The 15270-nt window shown below is 44.0% G+C and overlaps 2 protein-coding genes across 2 annotated transcripts; one reads left to right on the top strand and one right to left on the bottom strand.

The window, feature by feature from the left end:
* Positions 1-2167: 2167 nt before the first annotated feature.
* On the top strand, positions 2168-7021 carry LOC136490286 (probably inactive leucine-rich repeat receptor-like protein kinase At5g48380). The gene is made up of 3 exons (XM_066486761.1): positions 2168-2480; positions 4057-4990; positions 5745-7021. The coding sequence occupies exons 2-3, from the start codon at positions 4172-4174 to the stop codon at positions 6738-6740; spliced, it is 1815 nt and encodes a 604-aa protein (XP_066342858.1). The 5' UTR covers positions 2168-2480; positions 4057-4171; the 3' UTR covers positions 6741-7021.
* A 2098-nt stretch (positions 7022-9119) lies between these two features.
* LOC136488684 (uncharacterized) lies at positions 9120-13070 on the bottom strand. Its single transcript, XM_066485528.1, has 7 exons — positions 12870-13070; positions 12764-12814; positions 11872-12377; positions 11356-11631; positions 11000-11265; positions 10776-10789; positions 9120-10679 (listed from the first exon to the last, which is right to left on the bottom strand). The coding sequence occupies exons 1-7, from the start codon at positions 13068-13070 to the stop codon at positions 9120-9122; spliced, it is 2874 nt and encodes a 957-aa protein (XP_066341625.1).
* Between the last annotated feature and the right edge of the window lie 2200 nt (positions 13071-15270).

The raw sequence follows: 15270 nt of genomic DNA, 5'->3' as shown, positions 1-15270 counted from the left end.
GTCGATCAGTTGCCTTCTGTGTTCCATTGACGGCATGCTCAAAGATCCAAGTGGGAGCCCACTTGCATATTGCAGGATCCGAACATGTGCGACACAGTTTTAGGATCGTTTGACAGTAATCACGAATACTCCCCTTTCTGTAAGTTTGACCGGGTCTGTGTAAGTGGTCCCATCATCTAGGCCTATGGTGCGAACCTAACCGTTTACATAGGGGCAGAAGGAGAGCCGTCGAGTCCCACTCCATTAAGTGCCAGATATGAAAATAAGAGTGGGAGCGAGACCTTATCGTTTCCACTCCACTGTCTTTGTTGTTTCGTAACTTCGTCTTCCACTCCCAATCCGTATTAAACTCCAACTCCTCCATCGGTTCTAGCACTCTTGCTCGTTTGATGCCTCATTCACCAAGGCGAGCACATCTTCAATTCTCGCCTCCACCAAAGTAGATGGGGAAGGGGAAGTGCACCGCACTCAAGGCGGAGGGCTCACTGTCGACGAGGCTGGAGGATCTCAATGTGATAGGTTTCTAGGAACCGTTGAATGTGAAGGTCGATCTCCGTGATCTAGTGAAGAAGGGCTGGCTAGGACAGTGGGAGCTCGTCGGATGGAGGTCCGGCGCGAGGGAGAGGTTCCCTATCTCCAAACATTGGTGAGGTTGTTGTCTTCGTATCCTTCTTTGAGCAGGGATTCTTCATGCCGAATAGTGTCCTACGAGGCCTAGGTCCATCATCTAATTCTCTCTATGAGAATTACCTAGGTATTGAGCCCCTTTTCACGTTTTCGGAAGGAGTGGGATGACTCCAAAGCTACCATGGGACTCCTTTACTAGTGGGGGCTTGAACTTGTAGCTCCAGCACAAGAGTACCTACTTCAACAACCCCTTTATATCTTCCAATGCGGGATGGAACAAGCATTGGTTGTACATCTCGAGGGAGATTAACGAGCTGAAGTCCTAGGCATGAAGGTGAAAGCCTGATCGGAGTCTTAATTCGTCGTCGGGTGCAGCTGATCAAGGATCATGTGCACCTGATGTATCAGTAAGGTCTAGCAGGATCTGACCAGGGAGTTGAATTAGGAGCTGGAGAACATGAAGTGAACGCGTGAGAAGCTCAATCAAGGGTGAGGAGTCTAATATCTTATTCACCACATACTACTACGTTTAATAAAGCCCGCTAGAACTCGAATGCTTTTAAAGAGTACGATACACCGAAGTTTTAAGATTTTTTATTTTTAAATATAATTATTGGTATAAATATAGATACATTCCTAGTACATATAGTGGGTGTTTGTAGAATGGAGTAGTATGTCATTATCTCATTCTTTAGTTTTTTTGTCTGATTTGTGAAATAGAATGAATTATAAAATCGATCCATTATGACCTTGTTTCTCATAAGCTAATAATTAGTACACCCTCCGTCTCAAAAATATTTAACGTTTTAGGTTTGCACACGAAAATTTAAAAAGATTAAAAAGGTGTGGCGCACAGAAAATAAAACAGAGAGAGAGAAAAATAGAGATACAAATGTATTGAAAAAACTATATTAGGAAAATTTTGTAACGTCAATTATTTTATGACAAATGGACTAGTATAAGATATACCCTATCCGTCTCAAAATAAGTGTCACGGTACGATGCGTGCTGGTCAAATTTTTCTAAGTTTGACTAGGTTTGTAGACAATAGGAGCAACATTTATATCTCAAAATAAATTTATTATAAAATTATATTCAACTATTCGTCTAACGATACTAATTATGCACCATATTTATAGTTTTCTTATATATATTTAGACAAAATTAAAAACATTAGCAATGTTCGCTTGACTTACTTTTCAGTCATCGAACCGTGTTTTTTTCACAACATTTCAGTATAAGCTAAATTTTAGCATAAGCGAGCAGGGTAATTGACTTCTTGGTAAGTTAAACTAACACTTATTTCGAGAGACGGGGAGAGTATGCTATTATTTTACTAAATTTTAGAAATAATAAATTTATGACACATCAGCCGATATCTAAACACTCCGATACAGTGCTGCGTGGGACTGTTTGTGTGACACATCAGCCCCGAGATGGACAGTGTTGTCAAATCCATCTCGCAATCAGCACAAACCGTCTGACAAAAGTACCAAACTGCCCCTCTGCCTCCCACAGAGTCACAGTCCAGTCGGTCTAGTCCACGGTCCACCCTCCCCTCGACCAAACCCTGGAATCACGCCGCCGCCCCACTCGACACCCCGCTGGTCCGTCCCCCCTTCCCTCCTTGGGCACCGCTCGCCTCGCCACTGGAGCCGGCGGCGACCTCGAGCGACAGGGATCCACAGCGAGCGCGCGAGCCCGGCCAGCAACCTGATCTGCGGCGAGGCTCCACCGGGTGGGAGGCGGCGAGATCGACGACGGGCTCGGTTCGATTCGGCTTAACGCTGAGCGCCGGCTTAGCTGAGGCGGGCATCGGCGGCGGAGAGACTAGCGCGCGGCGGAACGCTGAGGTAGGCTTCCGGCGTCTCACCATTTCTTGGTCAAAGTCCATGTGCTTTGCTGTTCATGTTCCCTACGACCCGCCGGCCCCTTACCCGGGCTGATTTGTTCTGGTCTGCGCTCTTCTGCGAGCAATTGGATCGAAATGTTGGTGTGGGATACCGCCTGGACAGTGTAAAAGTGTCCATCTTTAGCATAATCTGATTGCGTTCGATAGCTCGGTTCGGATACTTGCGTGTTCTAGTGCTTGTTGACCACTTGACCATGGTTGGCGCCGAAGTTGCTCTCGCGAATCCGCTGTTCTGTGCAGTTGTGGACCCAAAAATTCTTAGGGCCACTTTCAAGTTACGATAACTACCCCATAGAGGTGAAACGATCAGAAACAATTGATAAAGGACTAAATCACGAAACAATCAGCATCGATCACCAAAAAGCTAAATCCCTTTCAGTTTCGTTTTTTTTAAGACCAAAACGATTCGATTAAACTGCAGCTGAGGCGCTGAGCTGAGCATCTAATCCCCAATTTCTTCATCTCTCTATACATAAAACAACGTTCCTAGCCTAATATAACACCTGCTACATCCGTCCAAGATGAAGTCTTCACTTCATTTTTCAATCCTGTTGAATTGATACTAGTACACTACAAGTCTATAAATGGTTGGGATTTGAAAATTGGAGTAGAAAAATACCTCAAATGAGGCCAAATCGTTGGAGGGGAGCAGCGGCCTGCGTGATGGCCTGTGACTATGTGAGCTTTGAGCATGGATACTAGGCGCAAGGAAGCCGCTGGCCAGGGCAGCGCGTCGCCGTTGCTCCCGCTTGAAGGCCTGCACTCTGCCTGACTGCCTCTATGCTCCGGATGGCCTCTGCGACCAAGGTCCCTGTTCCTGTTTGCCTGGACGCCTGCGGCCTGCTCCTCCTTGTCTTGGCCAGCGGGCAGTGGGCAGCGGCCCCTGGTCGCCTGGCAGCCAAGCGGGGCCGGGGCGGCCACCGCTGGGGTGCTGGGGCTGGGCAGCGGCGGGCGGGCGGCGTCCGGCCGAGGGACGATGGCGGAGTCACGGAAAGCAGAGGGAAGGGGCGAGCCGGTGAGGGGCGGAGGCGCGGAGCATAGAGCGGAGGGGGCGACGGGCGGAAGTGCGTAGCGCCAGCAGCGTGCGGCGCGACTCCAGACGAGCGAGGCAGCGTGACTCCCACGCGATGCGAGTGAGCGCTACCCCTGCCGTATTCCCTCGCTTCAGTTGGACCCCTCCATTGTTGGGCTGGTATCTGATGAGCCAAGAAATTGAAGAGCTGCTCCCTGATTACTTGGGCCACGACTAGGGCCATGGCCCTAGTTGCCCTAGTGCTGGGTCCGCCAATGGTTCTGTTCTACGTTGCTTGTGTGTTTGGCCCCTCTAGCTGTTCTCAGTGACAAACTTAATCCGGTAGCTGAATCGATATATTTGATTCAAGGATTTATGCTTGACATTTCTGATACATTCAGTCTCCTAGCCGTGTATCTTAAGGATGGTGATTTTTTGGATAAATTGGTGATCTTGTGATTTGTAAATTCAGTGCTAAACCTGATATATTCTTTGGAATTTGCAGGTTATCTTGTATTCTTGTCAAGAAAACTCTCTTGTCCCTCAGGACACTGAGCAATCCTTGTGATTTATGACTAACTCTGGGTGGTGAAAGGATTCAGAAAGTAGAAAACAACAGGATGGCTGTTTGGTGTTCCTGTACTGCTCTTCTCCCTGTACTCTTCTGTTTTATGATCTGTCAGCTTTCCTATGGCACAGTAACTGATATCCAATGTCTGAAGAAGCTGAAGGCATCAGTTGATCTGGAGAATAAGTTAGAATGGACATTCAATAACAACACAGAGGGATCCATATGTGGATTTAATGGTGTGGAGTGCTGGCATCCTAATGAGAACAGGGTTCTTTCGCTTCATCTTGGTAGCTTTGGTCTTAAGGGCCAATTCCCTGATGGGCTTGAGAATTGTAGCAGCCTGACTTCGCTGGATCTCTCAAGCAACAGCCTTTCTGGCCCGATCCCAGCTGACATCTCGAAGCGACTTCCATTCATTACAAACCTTGATCTGTCATATAATAGCTTCTCAGGAGAGATACCAGAAGCACTAGCTAATTGTTCTTATCTCAACGCCATCAGTTTACAACATAACAAATTGACTGGAACAATCCCAGGTCAGCTTGCTGATCTCAGTCGCCTAGCCCAGTTTAATGTTGCTGACAATCAATTGTCAGGGCAGATTCCTTCATCTTTGAGCAAATTTCCAGCCTCCAATTTTGCAAATCAAGACCTTTGTGGTAGGCCTCTAAGCAATGACTGCACTGCCACTTCAAGCAGCCGAACAGGGGTAATTGTTGGTTCTGCTGTCAGTGGTGCAGTTATAACTTTAATAATAGTTGCTGTTATTTTATTCATTGTCTTGCGAAAAATGCCTGCAAAGAAGAAGTTAAAAGATGTAGAAGAAAATAAGTGGGCAAAGACTATTAAGGGATCAAAAGGAGTAAAGGTATGTTTTCATTCCATAATTTTGATATATATCAGTTTATGTTTTGTATAAATGTGTAGTCAATAGCCTTGCCATTATTCTTAACAATCAACTTTGCTTTCTTGTTCTCCAGTGTCTTGTAACCTCATATGGAAAGTTTGGGAACACAAGATCTTACCATACTTATAGGATGGTTAAATTTGTATATTGGGTCGTGGGACATCTTTACTACCGAGTCAGGATGCCTACTTTCTTATGCAGTCATGTCATACCCTGCCCTGCATTCCACACATGCTATCAGCCATTAATTTGGATAACGCTTGACACCTTTTCTCTAATTGATAACTATGTTATGTTGTATGTAGCTAATTAGTTCAATATACCTGTGCTATCAAATAAGAAGCTATGCTGTCTTTGACTAGGAGTAGATGTCTGACAAACATTAGGTATATTATTGTACATGCTACAGTTTTCGGGCATGTTTGGTTCACAGAGCAGCCTTGCCTTGCCTAGCTTGCACAAACTCCCAAAAATTTGCCAGCCCCAGCGAGCTGATCTAGCTCGCTCATGGTAGCAAGGAAAATGGCTGAAAAAACTTGCCAGCACAAGCTCCCAGGCGCTTAGCAAACAATCCAAACATCTACCCTCACGTCAGATCTCACTAGGCAAGGAGAAGGAAGCCTTGCTGCTAGAACCAAATGTGCCCTTCATCCCTCAGCTTTGCTTAGATGAGTGGTTTGGTTTGCTGAATTTTCACATTTATTTTGTCATTTAGGTATCAATGTTTGAGAAATCAGTTTCAAAGATGAAGTTGAATGATCTTATGAAAGCAACAGATGATTTTACAAAGGACAATATTATTGGAACTGGTCGATCAGGAGCTATGTACAGAGCAACACTTCCAGATGGTTCATTCCTTGCTATCAAGAGGTTGCAGGACACTCAGCATTCGGAGGACCAATTTACTTCTGAGATGTCAACACTGGGAAGTGTACGGCAACGTAACTTAGTGCCACTTTTGGGATACTGCATTGCCAAGAATGAGAGGCTCTTGGTGTATAAGTACATGCCAAAGGGTTCACTTTATGATAATTTACACCAACAAAACAGTGACAAAAAGGCATTGGAATGGTCATTGAGGCTAAAAATTGCCATTGGGAGTGCTAGAGGATTGGCGTGGCTTCATCACAGTTGCAACCCTCGCATTCTTCATAGGAACATTAGTTCCAAGTGCATATTGCTTGATGATGACTATGAGCCTAAGATCTCCGATTTTGGTCTGGCAAGGCTTATGAATCCCATTGACACCCACCTGAGCACATTTGTGAACGGTGAATTTGGTGACTTAGGGTATGTAGCTCCGGAGTATACACGCACTCTTGTGGCCACTCCAAAAGGGGATGTCTATAGCTTTGGGGTTGTCTTACTTGAACTTGTTACTCGTGAAGAGCCCACACATGTGTCAAATGCGCCAGAGAACTTCAAAGGGAGTTTGGTGGATTGGATAACTTACCTGTCAAACAACTCTATTCTTCAGGATGCAGTTGACAAGTCTTTGATTGGGAAGGGCAACGATACTGAGCTGCTTCAATGCATGAAGGTTGCCTGCTCTTGTGTGCTTTCTTCTCCAAAGGAAAGGCCTACAATGTTCGAGGTTTACCAGCTTCTGAGAGCTGTTGGGGAGAAATATCATTTCAGTGCAGCTGATGATGAATTGACGATGCAACCTCAAAATGCCAATCCTGAAGATGAGCTTATTGTAGCAAACTAGTTGAACCTACCTATGTGATGAGTAGTGCTTGTACCAAATATTATAGGAGTTGCTTTAACTTGGAATAATCAGGTCGTTTTTAATCATTTCTATATCTTCTCTACTTCTGGCGCTACATGTCAGGCAAGCACTAGGATTTGTCGTTCGATTGTAAGGTCTATCAAAATGTGCTGTTTACATTTGTACATTCTTGCCTTGTTGTGTATCCTCAGGATTATTTTCTCCTGCTGTTGTAAGATGGATCAGCAATGTGAAACATGCAAATTTTAGCTGTAGTGGTAGCAATGCGTAACAATGTTGTCCCATCATTCATCTGCAGTTTCGGTGGTGCTTTCGTTTAGCATTTTGGTATCATTTTCATACTTATTTCTAATTTCAAATGTTAGACCAGTGTCGACTGGTTTTCAGAGGTGGGAGTTTTATTTTCTAGTTCGATAAAGCCTGGAACATGCTGGTAGGTACCTGGTACTTATATGTACATATTTACATTACATCCTGTGCCTTATGTATATAATTGCCCCATATTTCTTTTTTGAGATGCTACTTTCCAATAGCCAGATGACACTGCAGTAGATTCTGATTTCATTTCTGTGTTCCACTCAGAGAGGTAGAGAACCGTGCTACCTTAAGTTTATAGAACATGTGTCCATCCCTAAAAGAATATTTATCCCTGCAGATGGAGATATGTATCCTTTTGATTAAAGTATACTTGTTCCGCGAAAGCCCACCACCTCTGTTTCCTGTTTACAACTTCAAATACAAAACCCCATAAGTTTTTTTGCAAACAGTTACCTTTTGAAAATATGAATTATGATGACAAAACCCGTGGAACCTAATGTCAGCCTGTTCGGCAGGCCGTAAACGATCGTTGATTATTTACTGCTGGCTGGTTTGGTGTGAGAGAAAAATACTATTCTGGCTGAAAATTTACGATCGTTTACGACCAAGCGAACATGCTGACAAGTATTTCTCATCAACAAAGCAGCAGACTTGTAGATGTCCAACTCGGAAATAAAATACTATCGCTCGCCTGCCCATGCTTGAAATATTCTGTGTTCAAAGTACAATAGTTATGCCTTTATTATATGGACTAACAAAAATGCAAGTGCATTGCAATGGGAGAACAATTTATTATATCATCGGCATCACGAGTGTTGTTGTATGGTGAAGCCGTGTGTGGCACAGTGGCCACAATAGCACGCACGCCTAGTGTCGTCGGGCACGGCCAAACAATGTAGGACGCCGGTGCGTCAACCATTAAGACATGGGCTAGCACTGCGCAACTACGTGATAGGACGGCACAACGCTCGTGTGGCGTGACTCTAGTGGTGGCTGAGTGGATCAGGCTCCTTGCAGCGGCATAGGCATGGCCTGTCGATCGCAATTGAGAGAGTGTGCAACCCTTACGGTGCCCTGAACGATCTAGAAGAGTGGCGTCCATGGGAGATCTAGTTGTGCCATTAGTGCCCACAACGACGCAACAGTTGGTGTAGATAAGCCTGACAAGGAGTAGATGTATCACGTGAGGGTCAATTGATTGCTCCATTGTCAGTCTTCCGAACCGCAAGTCCACATAATTTCAGTATGCTTGATGTGCCTTTTGCCTTGTCTCATCGTTATTGATCTCCTACGCTCTGTCGAGGGCTCCGATTCTTATAGGGCCATAGGTCTATGACAATCTATAACGCACGTGCTAATGAGACTCTAGAGGAGTAATGAGTTTGGACCTAGGAGAGGGAGCAGACAAAGCTACCTCGTCCGGCACGAAGACAAAACGGGTGACAAACACATTGATTAGGAAGCGGACAGACGAATGTAACTCGAGCAAAGGATATAATGGATGCAACACATTAGTGGTGAAAAATATTTATTGAAAGAATAGAAGATACTTTTTTTTGACGCAAAAACCGTGGGGGAGTTCCCCAAGGTGAATCAAAAAATTTATAAAAAGGCAACAAAACAAAGGGGTCAAGGAAATACTTACAAGGAGGGAGAGAGGGGGGGAGAGGGGGGGACTTTACAGACTTTACATAATTACAACTGCGCAATAGAAAAAGAACAGGGGACAAAGAAAAGGAAGAAAAATTACAACGCGTCAAGCCATAAACAGACTAGGACTCTATCTGAATCTTTTAAGTGGTAGGACTGAAGACCAGCATCCTCCTTGAAATTTCGTAGCCATCTGCTGAACGTAGCCTGTATACCGTCAAATATCAACCTGTTCCTGATCTTCCAAAGTTCCCAAGCAGCAATGAGAAATATCTCCATGAAGAAGGGCAATCCGGCCATCTGTCTGCTACGTTCAATTCTTTTGGAGAGATCATCCTCTGTGACCCAGCTAACTCCCAATTTATCCCAGCATTGCTTAGCAAAACGACATTAGAAGAAGAGATGATCAATGGTCTCCTCCGTGCCATCGTCACATAGAACACATAAACTGTTGGGCTGCACGTTGAAATTTCTTCTAGCAAGCATATTTTTTGTGTTTAATCTGTCTAGCAGGATTAGCCAGGCGAAGAATTTAACCCTGGGGGTTACTTTGGACTTCCAAACCAAACGAAAAGCAGCCGGTGTCTGCATAGTTAGGAATGCTAACTTATAGAGCTTGGCAGCCGAATACATACTGCTGCCCCAACAAAAGATTCTCATGTCAGTGTCCTCAGACAGCTCAAAGGAGTGTGCTAAAGTTCTCAGGTCCTCCAGCTCAACTGCTGCTGCTTGTGATATAGGGATATGAAATAAATTATCAAGACTTTCAGCTTCACAAACCTCTTTGACTGAGATGTCTGGATGCTTAACAAACATGGCAATATTAGGGAACAGATCAATGAGAATTTCACCTGCCCAATTATCTTTCCAGAAGAGGACCGAGGTGCCATCCCCATAGAGATCTTTAAGCCTAAAGACATCTTTCCACCAAAAAGAACCAACTTCTTTTTGAGAATGAGGAACTCTATTGTTGTAGTTCTTGAACCATACTTGCTGCACCCATGGGACATCTGCCTTAGAATAGAATTTATGCAGCTGTTTCATCAACAAGGCATCATTTTGCAAAGCTAGATTTTTTATTCCAAGACCACCTTTTTGCTTTGGTCTTTGAGCAAGTGGCCAAGCAACCAAGTTACCACCCTTCTTTCTTTCAGAATTCCCTCTCCAGAGACACTGTTTCCTAATTCTATCAATGCTATGGATCACACCTTTATGGAGCTTGAAGGTGCACATAGCATACGAAACTGTGGGAGTGATAACAGTGTTAATATATTCCACTCTGCCAGAGTAAGAAAGAAGAGAAGAGCAAGCTGATAGTTTCCTTTCAACTCTATCCAAGAGTGGAGCAAATTCTTCTATCTTTGGCTTAGTAGTCCCAAGAGGCAAGCCTAAATAAGTGAAGGGGAGAGATCCGATCTGACAACCCAAAGTTCCAGCAAGAATCATCATTTTTTCATTAGAGACATTTATCGGCACTAGAAGAGATTTTTCAAAATTTACCACCAACCCTGTGGAAGCAGCGAAGGAATTCAAAATTGCTTTAAGACAGAACAACTGCCTAGCATCAGCTTGCATGATTAACAAGGTGTCGTCCGCGTACTGAACAATAGGAAAGTCAGTGCCTGGCTGCAGGATAAGAAATTTCAGAACACCTTTGTCTTTTAGCCCATTGATGATGTACGGAAGAATTTCAGCAGCAAGAACAAACAGCAGTGGTGACAAAGGGTCACCCTGCCGCACACCTCTCTTACAGATAAAAACTTTGCCAGGCACACCATTAAGCAAGACAGACGAGGAACCAGTGGAGAGAATCATCTTTACCCAATTAATCCATCGAGATGGAAATCCCAGGTGAGAAAGCATCTCAATGATAGCTGAATGTTCTACCGTGTCAAAAGCTTTTGCAAAATCCAGTTTCACAATAACTATTTCTTTTTTAGACTGCTGACACTAGTGGATATACTCAAAACTCCAGGCTAAACAGTCCTGGATTGTTCGATGCTTAATGAAACCGTACTGATACTTGTGTATAATCTTCAAGATTACCTTCTGTAACCTTTCTGCCAATAATTTAGTGATCATTTTAACACAGCAATTCAGTAGAGAGATTGGGCGATAGTCAGACGCCAAGACCGGGTTACTATGTTTGGGAACAAGCACAATGTGTGAACCATTAATGGGAGCAAGATTCACCTTATTGTCAAAGAAATCAAAGAATAATTTATAGATATCTTCCCGAATGATAGGCCAACACTTCTTAATAAACATACCATTAAAACCATCTGGACCCGGGGCTTTATCAGTAGGCATGATCTTTATAATATTATCAATCTCAGCAACAGAGAAAGGGGAAGCAAGACTATCTAACTGTGCATCATCATTGATATGTACCAGTGAACCAAGATCAAAATCCATTGAAACATTATTAGAGAAACCCATCCTACTTTTGAAGGAGCACCACAAATGGTTGGCCTTGTCCTCATGGTGAATTAAAGAAACACCATAGTCATCTTGTATCTGGGCAATCATGTTCCTTCTGTAAGAGATAGTTGCCATGGAATGAAAATATTTGGTACACTCATAACCATGCTTTATTCTATTGATGGTATTTCTCTGTTTCCAATACAATTTCTGCTGCTCCAGAAGCCTACTGAACTGCTTTTGTACTGATCGTCTCAAGTTCCATTCAGTGTTAAAAAGAGGCATAAATTCCTCAAGAGTATCCAAATATAGAATTACTTTGTTGCAGTTTTCAATGAGCAACTTGAGATTGGAAATGCCCTTGCTCCACTGTTTCAGATCATACCTCAGCCTCTTGAATTTAGCTGATAGAACAGATACAATGTTGTCCCTGTTGCTGGTAGGCTGTACCCAAGAATGCTGCACAGTACTGAAGAAGGAACTGTGAGTTGTCCAATAGTTTTCAAAACGAAAAATGTTGGATTTAGAAATCTTTGTTCCAATGGAGATTTTGCATGGCACATGATCAGAAGTTGGTCTGGCTAGAGGGGTCACCATAGTATTTGGGAAATCCGAAGTTCAGTTCACAGATGTGAAAAAACAATCAAGCTGCTCTAAAAGAGGATTGGACTGCATGTTACTCCAAGTAAAAGCTCTTCCTTTCAAAGGTAACTCAACTAACCACAAGTGGTCAATCACTTTGTTAAAAATCTGAGTATCCTGAAAGTTACCACTAGCTCTGATTCTATTTTCCAGAGATCTATAAAAATTAAAATCACCAATCAAGATCCAGTTATCATTATCCTGAATATCCAGATTACGCAGCCAGGACACGAAGGTGGAGCGAGCAGGTTCTAAGCATGGGCCATAAACTGTGGTGAGATTCCAAATATTAAGATCAAGCCTGGAGGAGAAGCTTACTGAGATAGCAAACGGTTTAATCTCAATAACTGAAGGAGCAAAGATAAACTTATCAAATCTTTTCGGAGCAAAGTTCCTGATGAACGAGGGATCAAAGCTTTCTTTCTTAGTTTCTTGAAAACAAAAGATCTCACAGCTACTTTCATCAATTTTGCTACGAATACTAGGCCATTTCTCAGCAGCGTTGATCCCCCTAACATTCCAACATAAGATGTTCCAAGATCTATTCATTGGGGAAACCAAAATACAGAGCGAAAGCATAACAACCTTCATAGAAGGTCATTAACACAGTAATAGCAAATAAGAGCATCATGGTAGCCAACGACATAATATCAACCCACATAGTACCAGCGTACATCACATGCAACATAAAGGTAAAGTAGCCAACATAGACATCGACAATATATCAAAGACTGATCAACAAAATAGGACGGCAGCCAGCGCAGATAACTTGGTGCGACATTAATCCTGATCTTCAGAGCGCCCTTGCATAAGGGCATCCTCCGAGAGCTCCTCAGGAGGCACTCCGCATTTGACACCCCACTCGCGGAGGTTGTCGAGTGGGATCGGGGGTTGGCAGCTTCTTCTGCATTCTGGGGGGGGGGGGGGGGGGGGGGGGGGGGGGGGGGGGGGGGCTGATCCAGGTCAGTCACCAATGCCACCGTCTTCCTTCTTTTGGAGGCAGGTTCTTTGATCTTGACAATCTGAAAGCCAAAAGCCATCTTTAGCCTGAGGATTCAGACGCGAGCTCCTTCTAACCATAGTGTCAACTAGCGGCGTCTTAGAACGCGGCTTCTTGAAAACGATCACTGGGATGGATATAGGCCTAACAGGAACCCTTCCCTGAGCAACGTCCTTGTCAGCAAACAGAAAAACCCACAGCCTGATAAGAATGCAATCCATGACTGGGGCAACTGAACAGATAGCCTTCTTAACATCTTCCTTCCATTCCTGCACCATCTTCTCCCGAGTGAATGGCAGAATATCATCCACAGCAAGCTTCTGACACGCCTTGACAATGAATGATGGAATGATCAGGTGTGCACTTCTGTCAGAGGTCACAACACCCGAGTCAATTGGAGGACGAGGACCCACCACTGTTCTGAATTCCAGCAAGAACTTCTTCCACCGACAGATGAATGTCAGGGCCAGTCGCCCTAAGATAGTTAGTAGTACTGCCTGACTGATTGAATGTAATATTATCCTGTGGCTGATCAGGGTGCTGAGGGACCCAATTCTCCACCACATCCATCTCCATCTGATCATCATCTTCAGCATCTTGGTCCACTTCCATACCATTGTTCTGATGAGCAAAACAATGACCAACGGGGTTGATCTCTTGCATCCTGTTCGCTTAGATCGTTTCTTTGGCTTATAAGCCGGTTGATACTGTTTTATTGTGAGAGAAAAACACTGTATCATGGCTGATAAGCATGGCTGATACGATTAAGTGAACAGGGTGTTGATGTCCTGCATCTGTTGCACATTAATCCCCAGGTCACCAAGCGCCTGTTTGGAGGCGTCCGGCGCTTGCAGTTCCCGAGGGGATGTGAACGTATCCCCAGTCAATAACGACTCTTGATCACTAATGGGCCCCCGGACCAATGGATATTTGGGTTTCCAGCATAACTTAGGAGAGGATTCAGTATAGCCCAGCATAGGAGATTTGGGCATCCAGCAAAGACGCCTTCTCGGCTTAAATAAGCAATGTTTGGCCCGATGGCCGTAGTTATAGCATTTTAAGCAGCGAACAATGAAGCGACAGTCTCGGGACAGATGACCCCGCCGTAAACACTTAGAGCACTGCGCAGAATTAAAACGAGATATCCCCCAATCTTCAGCTTTATTAGACTGCTCATAATTATCAGCATCGGGTACCGAGCCAGAAATCAAATTAGCCGAAAGAATATCCTTTTTCAAGGCAGACTTAATGAACGAGCTATCCAAGGGCGGCAGCCTGGCAGTCTTCTGAACTGACCTGTCCTCTGAAACGAACTCCAACTGAACTGAGTTGAACTGAGCAGAGTTGTGCAGAGCCCTACCATTCTCAGGGGGAAGAACAGTGAAGGGCTCGAAGGAAGAATCATAGATATCAACCGAGGTTTTGAACTCCCCAAAAGAAATCAACTGAACTCTGGGAGTAGGAGGAGCAAATTTTTTGACCGGAGAAGCAAGAACAAGCTTAGACGCAAAACGAACTTTCTTAGCAGAAGCATTAGCAGACTGAGACTTGGCATTGCGTTTCTGACATATAGAAAGAACTAACGTCCATTTTTTAGCCTCCTCTTCTTCCCACAATCTCTTCTCACGTTCCCAGTGCGGAACACCATTGTTAAACAGATGAAAATAAACATCAAAAGTTTCACCAATGAATCGTCTCAAAGCATAAACATGAAAACCCACAGCCTTGCAGGACACTGAGAATCGGAAATGATTGTGACTAAGTTCCACCACGTGAAACTTTGATGCAAGCCCTCCCAGACAGGATTGGAGCGCCAGAGAGACACTGTCTTCCGTAAGCCGAAAGAGAAAACGACGAAAAGTAGCCAGCAAGAAAACGCGCCTCTAGGGCTAGGAGAATCATGGTGCACCTGGACGCCAAAGCGACGATGAACTTCACGCTCGAACTCTTCGCCAACAGAGAAATCCATACGAGCCACCAATCCAGATGATGAGCCCATGGCCACCAGTCAGAGAAGCACCAAGAGAGGGGAGGCCTAGCGCCGAATAGAAGATACTTGTGATTAGAAAAGAAATACTCAAGTCGTTTAGTATTGGAGATAGAAGCATAAGTAAAAAATAAAAATGAGAGGTACACTTGGGGAAAAAACAAAACTATGGAAATAAAACTCGGAGTAGACAGAAACTTTGGGAGAAAAGTTGGGGAAAAACATGGAAAGAAAATAAATGAAGGGTTCAAAAAAGAAAAAAAAAGCTGCAAAAACAGGAAAAAAATATGGACGAAAATAAAAAATAGAACCAAGTGAAAAACAGAATCAGAAAGAAAAAACAAAAAAGAGATTCAATGTAAAGGTTTGAAGGTGGTAGAGGGTAAATAGAAAACGATTCATTGACATCACGTGAGTTCACATGGTCTAGTGATTAGCAATTGTTAATTGCATGGTGGAAGGCACGGTTTGAATCCTCGTGTGGCCTGAAT

This window comes from Miscanthus floridulus, chromosome 10, assembly GCF_019320115.1.
Source record: "Miscanthus floridulus cultivar M001 chromosome 10, ASM1932011v1, whole genome shotgun sequence".
NCBI lineage: Eukaryota > Viridiplantae > Streptophyta > Magnoliopsida > Poales > Poaceae > Miscanthus > Miscanthus floridulus.
This window is presented reverse-complemented; position numbering and strand designations above follow the sequence as displayed.

What these genes read in the sequence shown, in the direction of transcription:
- LOC136490286 (XM_066486761.1), top strand. Translation starts at nt 4,172, where the DNA reads ATGGCTGTTTGGTGTTCCTGTACTGCTCTTCTCCCTGTACTCTTCTGT. An exon ending in AGGGATCAAAAGGAGTAAAG is followed by an intron (nt 4,991 to 5,744) that starts GTATGTTTTCAT and finishes TTTGTCATTTAG; the next exon opens with GTATCAATGTTTGAGAAATC.
- LOC136488684 (XM_066485528.1), bottom strand. Translation starts at nt 13,070, where the DNA reads ATGGTGCAGGAATGGAAGGAAGATGTTAAGAAGGCTATCTGTTCAGTT. An exon ending in AAAGTGATTGACCACTTGTG is followed by an intron (nt 11,632 to 11,871) that starts GTTAGTTGAGTT and finishes GACAACTCACAG; the next exon opens with TTCCTTCTTCAGTACTGTGC. An exon ending in CTTCTGGAGCAGCAGAAATT is followed by an intron (nt 11,266 to 11,355) that starts GTATTGGAAACA and finishes TATCTCTTACAG; the next exon opens with AAGGAACATGATTGCCCAGA.